At 35.5% G+C, this 26,395-nt stretch overlaps 1 protein-coding gene across 1 annotated transcript in view; it reads left to right on the plus strand.

Annotated features, from left to right (window-relative positions):
• The window catches only part of PPP4R4 (protein phosphatase 4 regulatory subunit 4), a 122,552-nt gene that overhangs the window by 33,918 nt on the left and 62,239 nt on the right, over positions 1-26,395 (plus strand). Inside the window, exon 3 of the mRNA XM_007447313.1 lies at positions 8,493-8,595. Coding sequence (XP_007447375.1) covers positions 8,493-8,595 — 103 coding nt within the window. The remainder of the gene's footprint in view (positions 1-8,492; positions 8,596-26,395) is intronic.

Raw genomic sequence — 26,395 nt, forward strand, 5'->3', positions numbered from 1 at the left:
CTGGGCTCTTTCTTCTGTCTTGAGGCTGGGCAACTACAAGGCTTGTGGGCCTGTGGGGTGCAGCCCAACACCCTTATAGTAACATTTAAAAAACTATAGTATGATACACAACCAGAATATGGACATTGATACAATCAAGATAGGCAGGCTTTCCATCACCCCAGGATCCCTCATGTTAAACTTAAGTAGTCATGTCTTTTTCCCTCCTGCCCCACACCCATCCTCTGGAAATCACTTAATCTGTTTTCCATTTGTGTAATTTTGTCATTTCAAGAATGTTATATAAATGGAATCATACAGTATGTAACCTTTTGGGGTTGGCTAATGTTTCACTCAGCATAATTCTCTAGAGATTCATCAGGTTGCTGCATCTGTCAAAATTTTGTTCCTTTTTATTGCTGGGTAGCATTCTGTGGTATGTATGGACTAGTTTGTTTAACCATTCACCCATTTAAGGACTTATAGATTGTTTACATTTTTTGGTTCAAATCAAGCTGCTCTAAACATTCATCCACAGGTTTTTGTGTGAAAGTAAGTTTTCATTTCTTTGGGATAAATGCCCAAGAGTACAATTGCTGGTTGCATGTTTAGTTTTCTAAGAAATTGCCAACATTTTTCTAGAGTGGCTGTACCAGTTTGCATTTCCACCATCGATGAATGAGTGATTTAGTTTCTTTGCATTTGGTGGTGGAATTATTTTTTGTTTCATTTTTTATCCTGATAAGTGTATAGTGATATTTCACTGTGGTTTGACTTTACACTTACCTTATAGTTAACAATGTTAAACATCTTTTTCATGTGCTTATTTACAGTCAATAAAAAGTCTCTTCATTCCTTTTGCCCATTTTCTAATTGGATTGTGTGCTTTTTTACAGTTGAGTTTGAGAGTTTTTTTTATATTCTAGATACTACACCTTTGTTAGACATGTAGTTTGCAAATATTTCTCCTCCTTTATGGCTTGCTTGTCTTTTCATCCTCTTAACAAAGTCTTTCACAGTGCAAAAGTTTTAAATTTTGATGAAGTCCAATTTATCAGTTTTTCCTTTTATTGATCCTGCTTTTGGTGTCAAGTTTAAGAACTCTTTGCCTAACCCTAGATTTAGAAGATTTTCTCCTATGTTTTTAAAATATTTTATAGTTTTACATTTTATAGAATCATTTTGAGTTAATGTGCGAATTAGGTCAAGGGTTTTTGGTTTTGGTGGGTTTTTTTGGAGGTTTTTTTTTGCCTATGGGTGTCCTGTTGCTCTAGCACCACTTGCTGAAAAGGCTGTCTTTGCTCCACTGAATTGCTTTTGAACGTCTGTCAAAAATCAGCTGTGCATACTTGTGGAGTGTACATATTTGTGGAGGTCTATTTCTGGGTTCTCTCTTCTGTTCCATAGATTTATGTGTCTATCTCTCTGCCAGTACCATGCAGTCTTGGTTAATGTAGCTATATAATAAGTTTTAAATTTGAGTAGATAAATTCTTCCCACTTTATTCTTCTTTTTAAAAATTGTTTCACCTATTCTAGTTTTGTTGCTTTTCCATATAAATTTTAGAAAAATATTGTCTACCTCCCAGAAATCTTGTTGGGATTTTGATAGGAATTGTGTTAAACCTGTACACCAATTTGGGAGAATTGACATCTTTATTATGCTGAATTTCCCAATCTATGAGCATAGTAGGTTTTTCTAATTAATTATATCTCCTTTGATTTCTTTCATTAACATTGTGTTTTCAGCATATGAGTCCTGTAATTTTGTTAGTATTTCGGTTTTTGAGTGATTGTAAATGATATTGTATTTTGTAATTTCAGTGTTCACGTGTTGAATTTTGTCAAATGTTTTTCTGCATTGATATGATCATGTGATATTTTTCTTCTTTAACCTGGTAATATGATGGATTACACTGATTTTGAGTATTGAACTAGCCTTGCATCCCTGGAGTAAATCTCATTTGATCATGGTGTATAATTCTTCCTTTAACATATTACTATATTTTATTTGCTAATATTCTGTTAAGGATTTCTTTTTGAAGCCTCCCTGGGCCGCTCCTTGCCGCACACAGCCGGGCTTCCATCCTCTATACATGGAGAGACTGCGAAAACAGTTCTTTTTTTAAAAATTAATTAATTAATTTTTTATTGGGGTATAGTTGTTTTACAATATTGTGTTTCTACTGTACAGTGAAGTGGAGTTCCCTGGGCTATACAGCAGGTTCTCATTAGTTATTTATTTTATACATATTAGTGTATACATGTCAATCCCATCTCCCAATTCATCCCCCCCGCTTCTGCCCTTGGTGTCCATACGTTTGTTCTCTACATCTGTGTCTGTTTCTGCCTTGCAAACCGATTCATCTGCACCATTTTTCTAGATTCCACATATATGCGTTAATATACGATATTTGTTTTTCTCTTTCTGACTTACTTCACTCTGTGTGACAGTCTAGATCCATCCAAGTCTCTACAAAGGACCAAATTTCATTCCTTCTTATGGCTGAGTAATATTCCATTGTATATATGTACCACATCTTCTTTATCCATTTTTCTGTTGATGGACATTTAGGTTGCTTCCATGACCTGCTATTATAAATAGTGCTGCAGTGAACATTGGAGCGCATGTGTCTTTTTGAATTATGGTTCTCTCTGGGTATATGCCCAGTAGTGGGATTGCTGGGTCATATGGTAATTCGATTTTTAGTTTTTTGAGGAACCTCCATACTGTTCTCCATAGTGGCTGTATCAATTTACGTTCCCACCAACAGTGCAAGAGGGTTCCCTTTTCTCCACACCCTCTCCAGCATTTGTTGTTTGTAGATTTTCTGATGATGCCTGTTTCTAACCAGTGTGAGGTGATACCTCAGTGTAGTTTTGATTTGCATTTGTCTAATAATTAGTGATGTTAAGCATCTTTTCATGTTCCTCTTGGCCATCTGTACGTCTTCTTTAGAGAAATGTCTGTTTAGGTCTTCTGCCCATTTTTTTTTTTTTAACATCTTTATTGGAGTATAATTGCTTTACAATGGTGTGTTAGTTTCTGCTGTATAACAAAGGGAATCAGCTATACATATACGTATATCCCCATACTCCTCCCTGTTGCATCTCCCTCCCACCCTCCCTATCCCACCCCTCTAGGTGGTCACAAAGCACCAAGCTGATCTCCCTGTGCTATGTGGCTGCTTCCCACTAGCTATTTTACATTTGGTAGTGTATATAAGTCCATGCCACCCTCTCACTTTGTCTCAGCTTACCCTTCCCCCTCCCCGTGTCCTCAAGTCCATTCTCCACATCTGCGTTTTTATTCCTGTCCTGCCCCTAGGTTCTTCATAACCATTTTTTTCTTTAGATTCCATATATATGTGTTAGCATATGGTATTTGTCTTTCTCTTTCTGACTTACTTCACTCTATATGACAGACTCTATGTCCATCCACCTCAGTACAAATAACTCAATTTCATTTCTTTTTATGGCTGAGTAATATTCCATTGTATATATGTGCCACATCTTCTTTATCTGTTCATCTGTTGATGGACACTTAGGTTGCTTCCATGTCCTGGCTATTGTAAATAGAGCTGCAGTGAACATCGTGGTACATGACTCTTTTTGAATTATGGTTTTCTCAGGGCCATATGCCCAGTAGTGGAATTGCTGGGTCGTATGGTAGTTCTGTTTTTAGTTTTTTAAGCAACCTCCATACTGTTCTCCATAGTGGCTGTATCAATTTACATTCCCACTAACAGTGCAAGAGGGTTCCCTTTTCTCCCCACCCTCTCCAGCATTTATCGTTTGTAGATTTTTTGATGACGGCCATTCTAACTGGTGTGAGGTGCTACCTCATTGTGGTTTTGATTTGCATTTCTCTAATGATTAGTGATGTTGAGCATTCTTTCATATGTTTGTTTGCAATCTGTATATCTTCTCTGGAGAAATGTCTATTTAGGTCTTCTGCCCATTTTTTGATTGGGTTTTTTTTTTCTTGATATTGAACATTTATTTATTTATTTTTGGCCATATGGCTTGTGGGATCTTAGTTCCCTGACTGTGAATTGAACCTGTGCCCCCTGCAGTGGAAGCGTGAAGTTCTAACCACTGGACTGCCAGGGGAATCCCTGTTAAGAATTTTTGCATATATATTCATGAGGGATATTGGTGTGTGTGTGTGTGTGTGTGTGTGTGTGTGTGTGTGTGTGTGTTGTGTGTGTTGTGTGTGTATATACACACATATACACGCGTATATGTGCGTGCATATATGTGTATATATATATATATATTTTTACTATGTACATATATATATATCTTTTACAATCTTTCCAGGTTTTGTTATCAGTGTAATAATAGCTTCATAAGTGATTTAGGAAGTGTTCTCTTCTGTTTTCTGGAAGAGATTGTGTAGTATGGTGTTAACTCTTTGTTAAATGTTTGGTAGAATTCTTCAGTGAAACTATCTGGGCCTTGAGATTTTTGTCAGGAGTTTTAAAATATGAATTCAATTTCCTTAATAATTGTAGGATTATTCAAATGATATATTTTGTAGTGGGTGAGTTGTGGCAGTTTGTGTTTTTTGAGGAATTGGTCCATTTTGTCTATGTTTTCAATTTTATGTGTGTAGAATTATTCACAGCATTCTCTTATTATCCTTTTGATGTCTGCAGGGGCTATAGTGATATCTCCTGTTTCAATCCTGATATTGGTAATTTGTGTCTTCTCTCATTTTCACTTTGTCAGTCTTGCTAAAAGTTAGTCAATTTTATCGATCCTTTAAAAGAACCAGGTGTTTGTTTCATTTATTTTTTCTATTGTTTTCTGTTTTTATTTCATTAATTTCTGCTCTTTATTATCTCCTTCCTCTGCTTGCATTGTGACTAATTTTTTCTTCTAGCTCCTGAGGTGGAAAGTTAAATTAATGATTTGAGATTTTTTCCTCTTTCCTTTCATAAATGTATGCATTTATTGTTATAAATTTCTCTCTCTGCAGTGCTTCAGCTGTGTTCCAGAAAGTTTTATAATTTTGTGTTTCATTTTCACTCAATTCAGTGTATTTAAAAAAATTTTCCTCTTTGACCCATTTATTATGTAGAAGTATGTTATTTCATTTCCAAGAATTTGGAGAGCTTTCTGTTATCTTTTTATTATTGATTGCTAGTTTGATTCCACTGTGGTCAGAGAAAACTCTTTGTATGATTTGTTGAGGACTTTTTTATGGCCCAGGATGTGGTTTTTCATGGTATATATTCTTTGGGAACTTGAGAAGAATGTGTATTCTACTGTTGTTGGATCGAGTATTCTATAAATGTTAATTAGATATTGTTAGTTGATGGTGTTGTTGAGTTCTCTATCCTTGATTTTCTGTCTAGTTCCATCTGTTGTTGAGAGAGGGGTGTGGAAGTCTCCACCTACCTGTGTATTTGTCTAGACAACTTCTCCTTTTAGTGCTGTCAGGTTTTTTTTGTTTTTGTTTTTTGCAGTTGTATTTGGTGTATACACATTTAGAATTGCTATGTCTTCTCGGTGGACTTCCTCTTTTATCATTATATAATGTCCTTGTCTGTCTCTGGTGATTTTCTTTACAATGAGGTCCACTTTATCTGACATTAATATGGTCACAGCTGCTTTCTTTTGATTTGTATTTCTGTGATATATCATTTTCTGTCCTTTACTTTCAAGCTACTGATACTGCTGTATTTGAAATTAGTTTCTTATGGCTGCATTCAGTTGAGCAATATTCTTCAATCCACTCTGCCAGTCCCTGTCTTTTAATTGACGTAGTTAGATTTTTAACTTTAATGTAACTATTGATATTTAGGGTCTTAAATCTGCCATTTAATTTTTTGTTTTCTGCTTCTTTTTTTTCCATGAAATATTTTGTCTTCATATCTATGAGGTATTAGTGATCATATTTTTTAACTAATTGCAAAGTTAGTGAATAAAAAATTCAGTGAATGAAATTCACTGAATTCATATGAAATATTCCTGACATCAGTTCATGCAGTGAGCTATCCATCCATCCTTCTCCTTCTAAGAGGCATTTACTAAACCTCTACTTTGGGCCAGGCATTGTCATATGAAACATTACTTTTTCAGATATTTCTCTTCTCTTTTAGTTCTTTAGTAGTGTATTTGTTTCCTGTGGTGCTGCAGTAAATTACCACAAACTGGATGGCTTAAAACAACAGAAATGTATTCTGTCACAGTTCTGGAAGTCAAAAGTCTGAAATCAGTATCAATTGAGTCGAAATCAAGGTGTCAGCAGGGATCTAGGGGAGAATCTGTTTGTCTCTTTCAGCTTCTGGTGGTTGTCAGCATTCTCTGGCTGTGGCAGCATCCCTCCAGTCTCTGCTTTGTGGTCAAATTGCCTCCTGTTCTGTCTTTTCCCCCGAATGTCTCTTTTGAGGACACTTGTTATCGGGTTTATAGCCTACTGGGATAATCCATGATGATCTCATTGTCTCAAGATCCTTTTTTTAAAAAACTTTATTATTTTTTTATACAGCAGGTTCTTATTAGTCATCCATTTTATACATATTAGTGTACACATGTCAATCCCAATCTCCCAATTCATCACACCACCACCCCACCCCCTGCCGCTTTCCCCCTTGGTGTCCATACGTTTGTTCTCTGCATCTGTGTCTCTATTTCTGCCTTGCAAGCTGGTTCATCTGTACCATTTTTCTAGGTTCCACATATATGCGTTAATGTATGATATTTGTTTTTCTCTTTCTGACTTCTTTCACTCTGTATGACAGTCTCTAGATCCATCCACGTCCCTACAAATGACTCAATTTCATTCCTTTTTATGGCTGAGTAGTATTCCATTGTATATATGTACCACATCTTCTTTATCCATTTGTCTGTTGATGGACATTTAGGTTGCTTCCATGACCTGACTATTGTAAATAGTGCTGCAGCGAACATTGGGGTGCATGTGTCTTTTTGAATTGTGGTTTTCTCTGTGTATATGCCCAGTATCAATTTACATTCCCACCAACAGTATAAGAGGGTCCCCTTTTCTCCACACCCTCTCCAGCATTTACTGTTTGTAGATTTTCTGATGATGTCCATTCTAACAGTGTGAGGTGATACCTCATTCTAGTTTTGATTTACATTTCTCTTTGAGATCCTTTTTCAAATTAAGATAACATTCACAGTTTCCAGGGTTAGGGTGCAGCCATACTTTTTGGGGGGGCCACCGTTCAATCCACTACAAGCAGTATCTTATATGCAGGTTTAATTTCCCTGCTTTGATCTTCTCCTCACCTTGGCATGAGTCTCCTGTTTCCCACCCTTCTCTTTTCCTTCTTGATTTTGTCTTTTAAAGTATTCACTTAGAGAGTGATGAGAATAGTGGAATGATTGTGCTGACCTGTATTTCACAGCCTACCATACTGCAGCAGGGAAAAAGCCTTTTTTCACAGCAGGGCAGCTTCATTTAATCAGAATATGCTGCCTATTAACAGAACTTATAAAACCCTGAAGCAAATAAATATAATACTTTAAAAATTCTTTAAAAAACCACGTTAAGGTCTTATATACATATAACAAATAATTCCATTTGAAGAGTTAAGTAAAAATAATTTTAGTTAAGATAAATAAATATTACAGCATCAGTAATTAACATTTAAATTGGTTAAGGATAGGTGGAATTTCCCTCTGAGGTGGTGCCACATTTACTAGCATCTTTTATATATATATATATATATATATATATATATATATATATATATATATATATATATATAAAACACATATATATATATATATATATATATTTCAAGTACTTGCACAACTTATGTTGGTTAGCTTATGTTTTAAAAACAAATAATTTTTTTGCATGGAAGTGGTGTTTTGGAAGAATCGGAACACTTTTTCTGAGGTATTTAGGCCACTAGAGTATCACAGGTTACTTTGGTAAAACCTTAGTGACCTAATGAATGTTCTGTCAAAAAGGTGCCATATAAATATACCCTACTGACTTTTAAGAATATAGAATATATCGTTACGTTTCTGGCGACTCAATCTAGTGTAATAGGTAGTTTCATTGTCCTAGAAGAAAGTTGTATGATTCTGCTGTAGTTGATTTTGTTGCTGTCCCTGCTGTTGTTTTGATTATTAATATTTTACCATAATGAAATATATCATTTATATTTTTCTAAAGTATAGCAAACTGGCAGGTCACAGGAAAAAATAAGGTAGAATTTTAAAGTAACTAATAATGGTCTCAAAAGTTTTAGACTTCAGCAAGATGTGTGTGTAGATAGAGAATCTTGTTTTAGCATAAGCATAATTAATATCTTCATGCATTTGTTATAAGATTGACTTAAAGCCAGAAATTTCAGTTCTGGCTTTATTTGTATATCTAGATGATGTGTTTAAAGTTTAAAACTGTCAGAAGTCTGAGTGTTCATTATTAAAAAGCAGTTGTTTTCAAGTTAATCCCTGCTTTTTATAATGTAAATTATAATTACAAATTTATAGTTACAAATTTTAAATTTGTGTTTTCTTTGTAAGTGCTGGTCAAGATATCCAAGGAACAAGCGTGATTGCGAATCTTCCATTTCTGATGCGACAGAACCCTGCTGAGACACTTCGGAGAATCTTGCCAAAAGTCAGAGTAAGTTGCTGTGAAATAAGATCTGAATTCACCATTTTTTCCCAGTAGTACGTTGTCATTGTCAGGAGAAATTTTCAGAGCTTTTGATGGCTGATCTTTTGTACCTAATCCTTGAGTGGAGGAAGTATTATGATAAATAATTATAATAATTTTGAATTATGTTGAAAATATTTAAGGAAATTAGCTGATGGAAATGGAGAGATCTCGATCTTGAACTGTAAAGATTTCGTTAATCATTTTCTCAGTAGAGACATTATAATGTTTTCAGTAGCTCAAAAAAAAATCTTAGTCTTATAAAATCATAGCTATCTTATTTGGTATTCTGTTGACTTAAATATATATTAATAGTATTTCTAGAACATTTATAATATAGTTTAACTGATGGTCCTAATAATCACCGTGGTGCCTGCTAAAGATTGAATTGTGGCCATTGCAGTTTTAGTTTTATATTTAATTGCTTCCTAAATTCCTTCAGAATTAGTTTTCCTGCCATAAACAAAATATTTGATCTACCAGAACTTTCTTTTCTCTATTTAATATTTATTCATTATTAATATATAATATTAAATATTTAATACATGCTATTTATTATTTATTTGTACCATATGCAAAGTGCTGTTCTTTATTAGAACTTGAATGAACAGAACAGATGATGTCTTTGTGTCTTCAGGGAGCTTACAATACTATTGGGGTCAGGGAGGTTACCTTACTAACAGGGATTCTGTTTGCTAATAGTGAGTTTTGTAGACTTTGCTTTGGCTTTCTGTTTGGTTTAACTGTTTTATAATTTTTTAATTAATTTATATGTGTTTAAAATACTGTAATTATTAGTGTGTCTTTGGGTTTTATTTTTAGGCATATATGGCACGTTTCCAGTGATGTAGATCAGGGATATACCACGTTATTTTTATAAGACGTCCACATTTCTATGCAGGCGATATGGATTTTTTTTTTTTTTTTTTTTTTACTGATTACAGTGGTGAATTGAGAAGATGTTTATTTTAGTATCACGTGTGATTCAAAAGTCAATGAAGCTTTTTCATGTCTGTTTGTCCCAAATCATTCCATAATTTCAATGGAATTAAGTCTACACAGTCTAGGTTTAATTTCACCTTCGACTGAAGTGATATTAACTGACCTAAGCTTGTTAGCATGTCACCTGGGAGTACCAGTTAAACAGTAGTAGAAGGGAACAGGTGGTTAGGTCCTCTTAACTAAGGAGTTATTGTACATAAGCAAATTAAATTTAAAGCTAAAAATACTGAGCACGGTGTACACTCTGTGTTGAGCAGGCTAAATCCAGACCACAGGCTGCATACTGCAAGTTAAAAGTTTCATAAAGCAAGAGTAAAAGATGAAGGATAGACAGTAGTGAGCTTTAGGTGGTCTCTAAATTATTTTGAAAAAAATCCTTTGCTAATGAGTTCACAATAAAGTTAACTAAATAATAACTCCTGAGAAATCTTGATTTCATGGGAATGTATAAAGAATATCATATACTCACATATAGAGCATATTTATACAAAGAATCAAATGTCTCTGCAGAAACTATATAACTGAGTTAGAGAGGGTAAGATTTTATTAAGCTTTTAAAGTTATTAAGTTTAATTCATAATACAGAAGATTAACTGAAATAAGGGATGTAAAGAAAATGTATACTAATGAATATATACTAAGAAAATCTTAGTAGCAGCCATTTATGTAGGACTCTCATTTATTTTGCTCTGTACTAAAAAAGGTAGAAAACAGCCCCAGATTAGATTCTATGTCAGGAAGACATAAAGACTATGGAAAACAATTAAAGAACAAGCATAGGAGAGTATTTAATTGTGTGATTCTGATTTATGTAAAAATGCTGAAGAATTAAGCAAATGGGAAAGACTTCTTTATGGGGGCAATAATAATGACTTTTATAGAGGGTTTAATATAAAATGTAGGCAGCTAAACATTTAAGCAACCCCACATCAAATTCTAAAACCTATGAGCAAATAATTTAAAATCATAGTATTCAGATACTGTTAAGACCTGTTGGTACTCACAGCACCTTCTTTAATTCTGCCTTGCTTCTGTGAGTGGTTACTTCCAACTGATAAAAGTATGACAAAAATTGCACATAGCCACTTTATTCGCTCTTGCCATGGCCATAATTTCTTAGCTAATTTTATAAAAAAAGCAGTCTTGTGTCTCAAAATGAGCATTTAGTAATAACGGCCTTCTCATTCATTCATTCATAAAAATTTACTGAGTACCTCCCGTGTGCCAGGCACTGTTCTAAGCACTGAGAAAACAGAGGTGAACAAAGCAGAGAACTCACCCCCAAGGACGTTTCCAGAGGGGCAAACAGACATTAAACAAGTGAGTGAGTGTAAAGAACAGGATCAAGTGAGGGGGCCATTGGGGGAGTTGGGAGAGTGGGAGGATACTGACTATGCTTTGGGAGGTCAAGGACAAGGACACACACATCTTTGAGGAACTGAAAACTGAAGGGATAGGAGGAAACAGCCATTTGAGTAGTCAGGAATGAGTGGTCCAGGCAGAGAGAGCAGGAAGAGTTTGGTGGAACTGCGAGAGGTAAGCGTGGTTGGAGTCCAGTGGGTGGGGGTGGGTTGTGAATCGAAGAGAGGACAGTGACGGAGCATATGCAAGTGTTGCTCTTTCCTAGGACAGTGGAGAGCCACTGAAGATTTTAAGCAGGGCGGTGACTTATCCCACGGACATGCTACAATGATCATTTGCTAATTGTGTGGAGGGTGGATTGGAGCAGGAGTTGGGAAGCTGCAGCACGAGGGCGGCTAATTAGGACAATAGCATGGTGGATACATCCAAGATGCATTTATTGGGAGAGAATGAACTACATAATGGATCAGATGTGGAAAGCGAGGGATGACTTCCAGATTATTTCTGGCTTGAGCTTCCGTATGGTTCTGCTGGTTTTAAGTGTCTTGGTTGATAATTTATTAAATCGACGGGGAAAAATAGTTTGAATACGCTCCAGTGCTAACCTTCAGTGAATGATTTATTTTTAGAGAATTTAAAGACATGAATAATAATTATTTTATGTAAGAAGTTAATCATTGCCCAGATTCTTTTCACATTTATAACAGTAGTATAAGCCGCTTTTAGAACTCCTGCTGTACCTTCTCTTTACCTTAAAGAACATCAGATAAAGTGGTGGAGATATTTCTGGGCTTATGTATTATAAAAATTCGCCCAACAAAATGTTTTTGATTGTTTTTGTTTTTGTTTTTTCATTTGCATTTTATCTTTGCAATAATGAATTAACTGAAAAATGGTTTAAAAAATAGGTTGCTATTTTCACTGTTTTAGAGATGAAGGAATTTAAGGTTAAAAATAAAGTGGCAGAAAGAGAAGCAGGATTAGAACTGAGCTAACCCACAGTATTTCTTCAGTTTCCTTTCTAAGTTATATCCAAAGTGGATGATGAAGGATAGCGCAGTTAGATCACTCATCTCAAGGTTAATTTAAATAAGAATCCATAAAGGAAATATTTTGACCTCCAATTTAAATTCTCTATCTAATTCTAGATACGAGACACTTCTGAATATACAGTTGACCCTTGAACAGCATGGGTTTGAACTGCTTGGGCCCATCTGTGCTTGGACTTTTTCAATACATATGTACCATTGTACTACATGATCAGAAGTTGGTTAAATCTGTGGTTACGGAACCTGGGATACGGAGGGAGGGCCAACTGTAAAGTTATATGTGGATTTCCCACTGCGTGGAGGGTTGATGCCCCTAAACTGCATTGTTCAAGGAACAACTGTAGTAGTTATATCTATTTTATATGATTTAATCCTAGGGTATCTTTTGAAAAAGAAAACAGGTTTTTTCTGTGGTCTTTATTGATTAAGTTTGAATTCTTTCCACAATATATTAAGTTGAATTAATATTGGATGTTAGATTTGACTTGAACTTCTGGTTGTCTAGAAATGAAAGAATTTGTTTTGTCGGGATAAATTTCTAAAATACTGTGGTCCTTTATAAAATGTAAAATAGTAATGATATAATTAACCATGTAATATCAGTGATTCCTTTATAAATGAAGTGCAAAAAAAAAGTCTCTGCCTGTTGAGTTATTGAACCCTGTTATTGTTTTTTCACTTATTTTGGGAACCAAAATAAGGTGTAAAATTGTCTTAAAAAATGTGCAACGTCAGGAAGAGATAAAAATAACTGTAGGTCATTTATTGAGGTCTTACGATGTGTCAGGCACTGTACTCTGTCAAACATTTTACACATTTTTATCTCTTTGAATGCTCGTGGCAGTTCTGTAAGGTTCACTTGATTGAGGAAGAAGCAACTTAGGTAAGTAACTTGCCCAAAGTCACGGTGCTAGCAAGCGGTATAATTAGGTTTGAATAGGGAGTCTGACTCCTGGGTCCTCTCTCTTAACTGCTATACAACCTCTTCATTAGCTCATCGTGACTGCAACAAATATGTAATATATAATTTTAGCTCCTCAGCCTGAGTCATCTCTCTTGTGGTTATTGCAAGAGGCCTCCTTACTGGACCCGTTGCTTCCCCTTTGCTCCCTGGAGCCCATTCAGCCAGAGAGATCGTTCATTTATTTATTTATTTAGAATCAATTTACACATTACGTTGATGAATAAAATTGTATATATTTAAAGTGTACAGTGTGATGATTTAATATATGTATACATCGTGAAATGCTTACCCCAATCAAATTAATTTATACCTCCATCATCTCACATAGTTAATTATTTTCTTCAGTGAGATCTCTTAAAGATTTTCAGAGAGATCAGTCATATCTTTTCTTCTTGAATGAAAACTACTAAAGTGGTGTGGTAGGCGGAACAGTGGCCTCCCAAAGATATCAGGTCCTAATCCCTGGAACCTGTAAATGTTACCTTATTTAGAAAAAGAGGTTTTGTAGATGTGGTTAAGGATCTTGAGTCAGGGAGATTATCCTGGATTATCTGGGTGGGCCCGAAATGCCATCAGACAGTAACCCTATAAGAGGAAAGCCTAGGGAGATTTGACCCAGACATGGAGGGGAAGGCAGTGTGAAGACAGAGGCAGAGATTGCCGTGATGAGGCCACCAGCCAAGGAATGCCAGCAAATACCAGAAGCTGGAAGAGGCAAGTAACTGATTCTGCCTAGTGCCTCTGGAGGGAGTGTGTCCTTGCCAACACTTTGATTTTGGCTGAGTGATACTGACTTAGGACTAATGGCCTCCAGAACTGTGAGAGAATACATTTCTGTTGTTCTAAGCCACTCAGTTTGTGCTAATTTATTATACCAACCACAGGAAAGTAATACAAGTAACTTCCCATTTCAGATAGAGTAAAACTCCTTACCATGCCCTAAAATGACCCTGACTAGCTTTCTGACCTCATCACCTACCCTTCTTTTCTCTTTCTTTCATAAGGGCAGAAGTCTTGTCAGTCTGATTTATCACTGTATCCCCAGAATCTAGAACAGTGCTTGGCAAAAATAGGCACTCAAAAATAATTTTAAAATGAGCATTGATTGAGCTTGATATTCTGAGACAGTAAGTGTCTACCTGAAAGACCAGTGACACTTGATCCACTAATGGCATTTTTGGATGAGAAGTAAAAACAGGATATCAGTGGAGTGATATAATGCTGACTTACATTTCTAGAGAGACCGTTTTTGGGGGAGGAGTGGGAGAAAGATATATAATAGGGAAAGGATAAAAGAGACATAATTCATCAATATGAAACTTAATCATTTGAGATCAGTAGATGTGGTCTACGAATCTTTTGATTCTGAAAAGATTCATTAGTTCTACTTTTATTATAAGTTTTTCCCAATGTGATTATTTGAGCATTTTATATCTACTGAATAGAGGTAGATATTTAAAAGTTTATTTAAAAATTTTTATAGATAGCCTTTACTATGTAAATAAATATATTTGTTACTAAAAGCTTTACTTACTTTTTAAGGTCTATTTCAAGTGGCACAGATATGTGAATAACCAATAATAATAATGTGAGGAACCCTTCTTGTGGGCCAGGCCCTGGGCTCAGTGCTTTAGACACATCCTTTTAAACCTCTTATAACAACTCCACACCATGTATTTATTCTCATTTGACAGTTGAGAAAATCTAGGCTGAAAAAATTCAGTGTTTTGACTATGATATTTTGTTGAAGCATACAGTTATATAATGTATTCTTACAGTGCACCAAGAAAAAAAGAAATAGTCTTAACTAAAAGAATTAAAGAGCACAAACAGATGATGCAAATTGCTTTTTCCTTTGGTTTGCAGTTCAAAAATAAAAGTACCTGTCTTCCTCACTCTAGGTGATGTTTTCTGAGATAAGTTAAAAGTTAAGTTCTGAAAAAAGCACAAGGATTTTGTAAAGGCAACACAGTTATACATAATAAGCAGAACATGATGTTCCAGAACATGATGTTCCATACTCCCTACAGGTCATAAAGGGCCCGCAGTAGAGTAGGACTCTACTGACAGGCTTAGCATTGAAGGACACTCTGATGTGAAGTAAGGTGAAGAAGAAAGTGAAGTTATTCCTATAATGTCAGATTGACGGAGAAAAATCATCAGGGTCAGAATTGACCTTTTGAGGAGTTTTTGCGGGATAGGAAGCATAAAATTCTGTAACTTATTCTTCCAGTTCACTAAGAAAAAAAGTAGTATTAACCAAAGGAATTAGAGAGCATGGGCAGGTGGTATAAAGTGACTCTTTCTTCTATGGTTTACAGCTCAAAAATAAAAATACATTGATCACCATGCATTTTGAAAATAATGTCTGTGTTATATCTTTTTATGTATATCCATTTGTGTTTAAGGACAAAATAGAGTAACATCATTAATTATTAGACAATAGTAGTAAATTCAGTGGAAACACTGGCTCCAAATATAGTTTTTTCTGGGTGATTATAAAAAGTTACATAAGCTAATATTCTTAATAGATGTAAAAATATTCCCTTTCAGTAAGCTAAATTCTAGTGGAGACCAGTGTTCTCACATGTGCTTCTTAGTCATTCAATCATTTGTTATTTTTATCCTGCCTAAGATAAAAATGAGCTGGAACTTCTGAATTTCTTAATCAGAAAATCTTTTATTTCTGTGATAACGGGACCACCGTTATCACCGAAATACTTGAATATTGTTTCTGCCTTTAGGCATTTGGATGATACAAAGGATAATTTATGGATATTTTAATTTACAATCCTTGCAAGACTCTAAAACAAAGAAGATATTCACCTACTCCAGTGTAATAAAGGTCTGAAATGTTTGATTTAAAACTGTATGGATTAACTAGCCTTTTGGCAGTGTGGTGAAGCAGATAGCCTAGAATATGTTCCCAAATCAGAACATCTAGAAGCTCTAGATAAAGTACAACAAGCATTCTTTTAAATGTATGGTTAAGCTTATAAGAGAGTAAGGAATATTCAAGGCTCAGAAGCAAAACAATCAGTTCCACTTCTACTTAGGATATAGATGTGTGCAAGAAAACATCACTCCCATTCTAACAACAATGGCATGTTCACAAAATTCACATCATCATAACTTTTCTTGAGCCCGTCAGAAGTGGTAACAAAGCAATCAAGTGAACTGTATTCAGAAGAGCTCTCTGAGGAAAGATGGGACACAGAGACACTGACTTTCGACAGGAGTGTAAGAGGAAGATGTGGCCACCCCAAAGAATTGTTAGAAAAAATCAGCTAAAATTTTGACAAGTTTTTAATGATTGATCTGTGGGCTCGCATGTCAGTTTGGAATAACTCAGAGCTGCAGACACAAGGGAACTTTGCACTCACTTGTGAGCTCTTTTCCCCAGGCCTGCTTGCCTTGGCCGGGGTAGGAGACTGGAGAGGACCTCCTCTGGTGATGCAGGTATGGTGATGATTGCTGCTGGGGAACAGGGGACACAGCACTGCCCACTTCCTCACAGTGACATGCAAGGACATACAGGGAATTTCAGCAGCGGGTTGGGCACTATAAAAGAATCAAATGAAAATCCTAGAAATTAAAAAAGGTTGATATCAGAGATGAAGCGTTTCTCCAACAGGGCCAACTGGGGAAAGAATCAGTGAACTTGAAGGTAGAAGTTATCTAAACTGAAACACAAAGATAAAAAAGAATGAAAAAATACAAGAGAGCATTCAGTGGCTTTGAGACAGTATAAAGTGGTATAATACACGTGCAACCAAAGTCTCAGAATGAGAGAAGAGAGAAGAACTATTTGAAGAAATAATGGCCAAGACTTTTTTGAGATCAATCAATGACAACAAGCCAAAGACCCAAGAAGCTCAGAGGACCCCAAGCAAGGTAAATACACACACACACACCATCCTCCTAGGCACATTGTGATCAAACTGCTGAAAATGAAAAGTAAGAGACAGCCTGGGAACAGCCAGTGACAAAAGAAACGTTAAATATAGAGGAACAAATGTGAGAATTAAGCAGCCTTATGGTCGGAAAATACGCAGGCCCAGGGAGCAGTGGAATGTGTATTAAAAGTACTGCAAGCAAAAGCAACAACAACAGCAAAAAAGGTCAACAAGAAATCTGTACCCAGTGAAAATATCTTTCAAGGATGGAGGCAAAAATCTATTTTGTTTTTAGACAAACAAATCGAAAGAATTCACTGTACTAGACTTACACTACAAGAAATGGTGAGGGAGGTTCTTTAAGGCAGACGTAATATAATACCAGATGGAAATTGGATTTACATGAAGAAATGCAGAGCTCCAGAAGTGGTAAAAATTAAGGTAAATGTAAACGAAATAATAACAGTTCTACACAGATTCTTCCAGAAAACAGAGGGTAAAGGAAGAACTTCACAAGCGATTCTAGGAGGCCAGCATTATCCTGATACCCAAATAAGACATAGACATTACAAAAAAACTATAGATGTGTATCCCTTATGAACTTAGATGCAAACATCTTTTGAAAAACAGCAGATCAAATTCAGCAATATAAAAGGGCTAATACATCATGACCAATCAGGGTTTATCACAGTAACTTAGGGTTGGTTTAAAATTCAAAATCTAATCAGTATAAGTCATCATATCAGCAAACTAAAACAAAACAAAAACCAAAATGCCACCATCTGATCATCTCAGTAGATTTAGGAAAAGCATTTGACAAAACTCAACATCATTCCTGGAGAAAAAACCCCAAACTTTATCATACTAGGAATAGATAGGAACCTCCTCTGTGAAAAACTTGCAGGTAACATCGTACTTAAAGGTGAAAGACTGAATGTTTTCCCTTAGTATAAGGAACAAGCCAAGAGTGTACACTCCTTACTGCATTTGTTCAACACTGTGCTAGGTATTGCAACCAGTGCAGAAAGGCAACAGAAAGAAGTGAAAGGTATCCACATTTCAGAGAAAGAAATAAGGCTGCCTTTTTCTGTCAGATGACGTTATCATCTATGTAGCAATCTACAAAAGAAAAATATTTAGAACTACCGAGTATGGAAAGGTTGTAGGATACAAGATAAATGTACAAATAAATTGTATTTCTACACACTAGCAATAAGCAATTGGAAATTGAAGTTTTTCTTAAACAATTAAAGTATGTAATACTTAGGGATAAATCTGATAAATGTGTTAAGACCTGTATACTGAAAACTATAGAACACTGCTGAGAGAAATAATAAAAGAACGAAGTGAATGGAGATACACCACGTTCATGGATCAGAAGACTCAATATTATGATGTCAGTTCTTCTCAGATAAATCTGTATATTTAATGCAAAATAATAATTCCAGCAGGTTAGGGTTTTTTTCTGTTGTAGAAAGTAAGTGAATTCTAAAATTCATGTGAAAATGCAAAGGACTTAGAATAGCCAGAACAATTTTGAAAAAGAGAAAGTTGGAAGACTTAATTATTACCTGATTTTGAGACATAATATACAGCATAGCAATTAAGACTATGAAAACTGGTATAAAGGCAAATCAGTGGGAGATACGGAGAGATTTTTAAAAAGCCCATAGATATGTTCCCAGTTGATTTTAACGCAGGTACAAAGGCAATTCATTGCAGAGAGGATAGTCCTTTCAACAAATAGTGCTGGGTCAGTTGAGAAAAAAGTCCGTACTTTGTCCCATATACAGAAGTTAACCCCAAATAGATCATAAACCTGAGTGTTAAAAACTAAAATCGTAAAAACTTCTAGAAGAAAACATAAGACTAAATCTTTGTGACCTTGGGTTACACAAAGATTTCTTTATATGTATGACACTAAAAGTATGATCCATAGAAGAAAAATTTGATAAATTTGATTTCATGAAAGTGTAAAGCTTTTGCTCTTCAGAAGGCAGTTAAGAGAATGAAAAATAAGTCATGGAATGGGAGAAAATATAAATCACATATGTGATGAAGCATATGTGTTCAGAATACACAAAGAACTCTCAAGACTCAGTAATAAAACAACCCAATTTAAAAAAAGGCAAGACTTCACCAAAGATTTGTGGATAGCCAATAAACGAAAGATGTTCAGTATCATTAGTCATTAGATAAATGCAAATAAATTTATACACCTGTTAGAATATATGTACTAAAAAAAACCCTGATAATACTAAGTATAGGCAAGAATGTGGAGCAACTCAAACTCTCATACACTGTTGGTGGAAATGTATCAATAAAATTGTACAACCACTTAGGGAAACAGTTTGGCAGTTTCTCAGAAGTTTAAACATACACCTGTTGAATCCCTCAACCAGTTCACTTCTAAGGATTAAGAGAAATTAAAGCAAGTGTTTATATAAAGACTTGTGTGTAATTGTAATAATAATTACAATTGTAATTATTGCAGTAATATCATTGCAACTCTGTTTGTAATAGCCGAAACGAAAAATAACCCACATGGCCATCAACAGGTGAATGGATAAACAAATTGTGGTATATCCATATAATATACCACAAATTAATGTTTATGTATTCTGAATCCAAGTCCTTTGTTATGTATTGAAATATCTTCTTCCACTCTGTGGTTTATTGTAATGTTTTAGATTAATTTTGTAAACAACATGTTTGGGTTTTATTTTTTTATCCAATCTGACCCTTTTAATTAGAACATTTCATCCATTTACTTTTAATTGCATATATTGTCTTACTATTTATTTGTTTATTCTGTTTGGTGTTCTTTTTTGGTCAACTATTTCCTTTTTTTGAATTAATGAAGTGGTTTTATTACTTTACTTCCCGCCCCCTCCCGTCAGCTTGGAACTCTCTTTTACTTTTCCTTTGTTAGTGACCTCAGGGATTATAACAAAGACACATTACCGAAGTTTAATGTTCATTGGTATTTTTACCTTCTTTCTGATAATATGAGCTCTTATTTATGTGTTATTGTTGTCAGATATTTCAATTATTTATGTATTTCAAGACTCACAGTTATTACTGTTTTATATAATCAATATTTATTTAGATTTACCCACATATTTGTCATTTTTTGTTGCCTGTAGTGTTTCCATTTGGAATCATTTTTCTTCTGCCTGAAGAAAAATACCCCTTAGTATTTCCTTTAGTACAAATCCACTAGTGACAAATTCTGTTTTACTTTTTTGGCCTGAAAATGTATTTCACATTCAGTTTTTTAAATTAATTTTTTATTGTAATGCAGTTGATTTACAGTGTTGTGTTAGTTTCTGCTATCCAGCAAAGTGAGTCAGTTATACATATACATATATCCACTCTTTTTTAGATTCTATTCCCGTATAGGTCATTACAGAATATTGAATAGAGTTCCATGTGCTGTACTGTAGGTTCTTATTACTTACCTATTTTATATATAGTAGTATGTATATTTCAATCCCAATTTATCCCTTTCCCCGTTGGTAACCATAAATTTGTTTTCTACATCTGTGACTCAATTTCTGTTTTGTAAATGGGTTCATTTGTACCATTTTTCGAGATTCCACATATAAGCAGTATCATATGATATTTGCCTTTCTCTGACTTACTTCACTAAGTGTGACAATCTCTAGGTCCATACATGTCACTGCAAATGGCATTATTTTGTTCTTTTTATGGCTGAGTAATATTCCATTGTATATATGTACCACATCTTCTTTATCCATTCGTCTGTCGATGGGCATTTAGGTTGCTTCCATGACCTGGCTATTGTAAATAGTGCTGCAATGAACATTGGGGTGCATGTATCCTTTCAAATTATGGTTTTCTCCAGGTATATGCCCAGGAGTGGGATTGCTGGATCATGTGGTAGCTCTATTTTTAGTTTTTTAAGGACTCTCCATGCTGTTCTCCATAGTGGCTGTACCGATTTACCTTCCCACCAGTGGTGTAGGAGGGTTCCCTTTTCTCCACACCCTCTCCAGCATTTATTGTTTATAGATTTTTTGATGATGGCCATTCTGACTGGTGTGAGGTGATACCTCATTGTCATTTTGATTTGCATTTCTCTAATAATTAGTGATGTTGAGCATCTCTTCTTGTGCCTCTTGGCCATCTGTATGTCTTCTTTGGAGAAATGTCTATTTAGATCTTCCACTCATTTCTTGACTGGGCTATTTGTAAATAGATGTTTTATGAACAGGATTTTGGCCTATCTATATGGAGGTTTCTTTCTAGCACATGTATAGCTTCTTGAATCTGTGGCTTACTTTGTCAGTTTTGGAAAATTCTCGGACATTATCTTTTAAAATAATGCCCTGCTTAATCTTTTCTCTCCTTCGAGGACTCCAGTTTCACATATATTTGACCTTTTCGTAGTATCTTCTATGTCCTTTATCTTCTTTTCCATCCTTTTCTCTTTGTGATTCATTCTGAGTGTTATCTTGGCCCATGTTTCAGTTCACTAATTCATCTGTGTCTAAGCTGCTTTTGATTATTGTATTTTTCTGGTCTGGAATTTCTGTTTAGCTCTTGAAAAAATCCGCCATATCCTTTTTAAAAAGTATCTTTGATTTTTCTGTCAAAATTCTCAATTGTATCTTTTATTCTTTTGAACCAGGGATGTATCAGAGAGCACCAATACCTGGGGCTCCTTTTGGTGCTTTTCTATTTCCTGTTGTGTCTTCTGGTTCTCATTCATATTATCTCTTTGTGTGCCTGGGTATTATTGGTTGTGTGCTGGATCTTGTCTTTGACAAATTATTCATAGAAGTAGTTTGAGACCTAGGGTAATATCTTCCTCTAGAAAGGAATATGTTTTCTTCTGACAGCCACTTAACTGCACTAGCAATAAAGTCTCACTTAATCCAGTTTCATGCGTCAGATGACTTGAAACTGGGTTATTCTCTCTGCAAAGGCTGGGCTACTTTATTTATTTTTAAATATTTTTAAATTTTATTTTTTTATACAGCAGGTTCTTATTAGTTATCCATTTTATACATATTAGCGTATATATGTCAATCCCCATCTCCCAATTCATCACATCACCACCCCCCCTCCATGCCACGTTCCCCCCTTGGTGTCCATACGTTTGTTCTCTACATCTGTGTCTCTGTTTCTGCCCTGCAAACTGGTTCATCTGTACCATTTTTCTAGGTTCCACATATATGCGTTAATATACGATTTTTGTTTTTCTCTTTCTGACTTACTTCACTCTGTATGACAGTCTCTAGATCCATCCACGTCTCTACAAATGACCCAGTCTTGTTCCTTTTTATGGCTGAGTAATATTCCATTGTATGTATGTACCACATCTTTATCCTTTCATTTGTCGATGGGCATTTAGGTTGCTTCCATGACCTGGCTATTGTAAATAGTGCTGCAGTGATCATTGGGATGCCTGTGTCTTTTTGAATTATGGTTTTCTGTGGGTATATGCCGAGTAGTGGGATTGCTGGGTCATGTGGTAATTCTATTTTTAGTTTTTTAAGGAACCTCCACACTGTTCTCCATAGTGGCTGTATCAGTTTACGTTCCCACCAACAGTGCAAGAGAGTTCCCTTTTCTCCACACCCTCTCCAGCATTTGTTGTTTGTAGATTTTATGATGATAACCATTCTAACTGGTGTGAGTTGATACCTCACTGTAGTTTTGATTTGCATTTGTCTAATAATTAGTGATGTTGAGCAGCTCTTCTTGTGCTTCTTGGCCATCTGTATGTCTTCTTTGGAGAAATGTCTATTTAGGTCTTCTGCCCATTTTTGGATTGGGTTGTTTGTTTTTTTAATATTGGGTTGCATGAGCTCTTTATATATTTTGAAGATTAATCCGTTGTCCGTTGATTCATTTGCAAATGTTTTCTCCCATTCTGAGGGTTGTCTTTTCATCTTGTTTATAGTTTCCTTTGCTTTGCAAAAGCTTTTAAGTTTCATTAGGTCCCATTTGTTTATTTTTGTTTTTATTTCCATGACTCTAGGAGGTGGATCAAAAAAGTTCTTGCTGTGATTTATGTCAAAGGGTGTTCTTCCTGTGTTTCCTCTAAGAGTTTTTAGTGTCTAGTCTTACATTTAGGTCTCTAATCCATTTTGAGTTTATTTTTGTGTATGGTGTTACGGAGTGTTCTACTTTCATTCTTTTACATGTGTCCAGTTTTCCCAATGCCCCTTATTGAAGAGACTGTCTTTCTCTGTTGTATATCCTTGCCTCCTTTGTCATAGATTAGTTGACCATAGGTGTGTGGGTTTGTCTCTGGGCTTTCTATCCTGTTCCATTGATCTATATTTCTGTTTTTGTGCCAGTACCATATTGTCTTGTTTACTGTAGCTTTGTAGTATAGTCTGAGGTCAGGGAGTCTGATTCCTCCAGCTCTGTTTTTCTCCCTCAAGACTGCTTTAGCTATTCGGGGTCTTTTGAGTCTCCATACAAATTTTAAGATTTTTTTGTTCTAGTTCTGTAAAAAATGCCATTGGTAATTTGATAAGGACTGCATTGCATCTGTAGATTGCTTTGGGTAGTATAGTCATTTTCACAATATTGATTCTTCCAATCCAAGAACATGGTATATCTCTCCATCTGTTTGTATCACCTTTAATTTCTTTCATCAGTGTCTTATAGTTTTCTGGGAACAGGTCTTTGGTCTCCCTAGGTAGGTTTATTCCTAGGTATTTTAATCTTTTGGTTGCAGTGGTAAATGGGAGTGTTTCCTTAATTTCTCTTTCAGATTTTTCATCATTAGTATAAAGGAATGCAAGAGATTTCTGTGCATTAATTTTGTATCCTGCTACTTTACCAGATTCATTGCCTAGCTCTAGTGGTTTTCTGGTGGCATGTTTAAGATTCTCTATGTAAAGTATCATGTCATGTGCAAACAGTGACAGTTTTATTGCTTCTTTTCCAATTTGTATTTCTTTTATTTCTTTCTCTTCTCTGATTGCCATGGCTAGGCCTTCCAAAACTGTGTTAAATAGTAGTGGCGAGAGTGGACATCCTTGTCTTGTTCCTGATCTTAGAGGAAATGCTTTCAGTTTTTCACCATTGAGGATGATGTTTGCTGTGGGTTTGTCATATATGGCCTTTATTATGTTGAGGTAGGTTCCCTCTATGGGCACTTTCTGGAGAGTTTTTATCATAAATGAGTATTGAATTTTGTCAAAAGCTTTTTCTGCATCTATTGAGATGATCATATGGTTTTTATTCTTCAGTTTGTTAATGTGGTGTATCCCATTGATTGATTTGCGTATATTGAAGAATCCTTGCATCCCTGGGATAGATCCCACTCGATCATGGTGTATGATCCTTTTAATGTGTTGTTGGATTCTGTTTGCTAGTATTTTGTTGAGGATTTTTGCATCTCTATTCATCAGTGATACTGGTCTGTAATTTTCTTTTTTAGTAGTGTCTTTGTCTGGTTTTGTTATCAGGGTGATGGTGGCCTCTTAGAATGAGTTTAGAAGTGTTCCTTCCTCTGCAGTATTTTGGAAGACTTTGAGAAGGATGGGTGTTAGCTTTTCTCTAAATGTTTGATAGTATTCTCCTGTGAAGCCATCTGGTCCTGGACTTCTGTTTGTTGGAAAATTTTTTTTTTTTTTTTTGCGGTACGCAGGCCTCTCACTGCCGTGGCCTCTCTCGTTGCAGAACACAGGCTCCGGATGCGCGGGCTCAGTGGCCGTGGCGCACGGGCCCAGTCGCTCCGCGGCATGCGGGATCCTCCCGGACCGGGGCACGAACCCACGTCCCCTGCATTGGCAGGCGGACTCTCAACCACTGCGCCACCAGGGAAGCCCTGGAAGATTTTTAATAACAGTTTCAATTTCATTACTTGTGATTGGTCTGTTCATATTTTCTATTTCTTCCTGGTTCAGTCTTTGGAAGCTTATACCTTTATAAGAATTTGTCCATTTCTTCCAGGTTGTCCATTTTATTGGCATAGAGTTGCTTGTAGTAGTCTCTTAGCATGCTTTGTATTTCTCCGGGGTCCGTGGTAACTTTTCCTTTTTCATTTCTAATTTTATTGATTTGAGTCATCTCCTTCTTTTTTCTTGATGAGCCTGGCTAATGGTTTATCAATTTTGTTTATCTTCTCAAAGAACCAGCTTTTAGTTTTATTGATCTTTGCTATTGTTTTCTTTGTTTCTATTTCATTTATTTCTGCTCTGATCTTTATGATTTCTTTCCTTCTACTAACTTTGGGTTTTGTTTGTTCTTCTTTCTCTAGTTTCTTTAGGTGTAAGGTTAAATTGCTTACTTGAGATGTTTGTCGTTTCCTGAGGTAGGCTTGTATTGCTATAAGCTTCCCTCTTAGAACTGCTTTTGCCGCATCCCATAGGTTTTGGATTGTCGTGTTTTCATTGTAATTTGTCTCTAGGTATTTTTTGATTTCCTCTTTAATTTCTTCAGTGATCTCTTGGTTATTTAGTTGCATATTGTTTAGCCTTCATGTATTTGTGTTTTTTACATTTATTTTCCCTGTAATTGATTTCTAATCTCATAGCCTTGTGGTCGCAAAAGATGCTTGATATGATTTCAATTTTCTTAAATTTACCGAAGCTTGATTTGTGACCCAAGATGGGATCTGTCCTGGAGAATGTTCCATGTGCACTTGAGAAGGAAGCGTAATCTGCTGTGTTTGGATGGAATGTCCTATAAATATCAATTAAATCTATCTGGTCTATTGTGTCATTTAAAGCTTGTGTTTCTTTATTAATTTTCTGTCTGGATGATCTGTCCATTGGTGTAAGTGAGGTGTTAAAGTCCCCAACTATTTTTGTGTTACTGTTGATTTCCTCTTTTATAGCTGTTAGCAGTTGCCTTATGTATTGAGGTGCTCCTGTGTTGGGTGCATATATATGTATAATTGTTATATCTTCTTCTTGGATTGATCCCTTGATCATTATGTAGTGTGCTTCCTTGTCTCTTGTGACATTCTTTATTTTAAAGTCTATTTTATCTGATATGGGTATTGCTATTCCAGCTTTCTTTTGATTTACATTTGCATCGAATATCTTTTCCATCCCCTCGCTTTCAGTCTGTATGTTTTCCCAGGTCTGAAGTGGGTCTTTATTAGACAGCATATATATGGGTCTGTTTTTGTATCCGTTCAGCGAGCCTGTGTCTTTTAGTTGGAGCATTTAATCCATTCACGTTTAAGGTAATTATTGATATGTATGTTCCTTACCGTTTTCTTAATTGTTAATGGGTTTGCTTTTGTAGGTCCTTTTCTTCCCTTGTGTTTCCCACTTAGAGAAGTTCCTTTAGCATTTGTTATAGAGCTGGTTTGATGGTGCTGAATTCCCTTAGCTTTTGCCTGTCTGTAAAGCTTTTGATTTCTCCATTGAATCTGAATGAGATCCTGGCTGGGTAGAGTAACCTTGGTTGTAGGTCTTTCCTTTCATCAGTTTAAATATATGGTGCCACTCCCTCTGGCTTGTAGAGTTCCTGCTGAGAAATCAGCTGGTTATGTT

The sequence above is a fragment of the Lipotes vexillifer genome, unplaced genomic scaffold, assembly GCF_000442215.2.
Source record: "Lipotes vexillifer unplaced genomic scaffold, Lipotes_vexillifer_v1.1 scaffold1017, whole genome shotgun sequence".
NCBI lineage: Eukaryota > Metazoa > Chordata > Mammalia > Artiodactyla > Lipotidae > Lipotes > Lipotes vexillifer.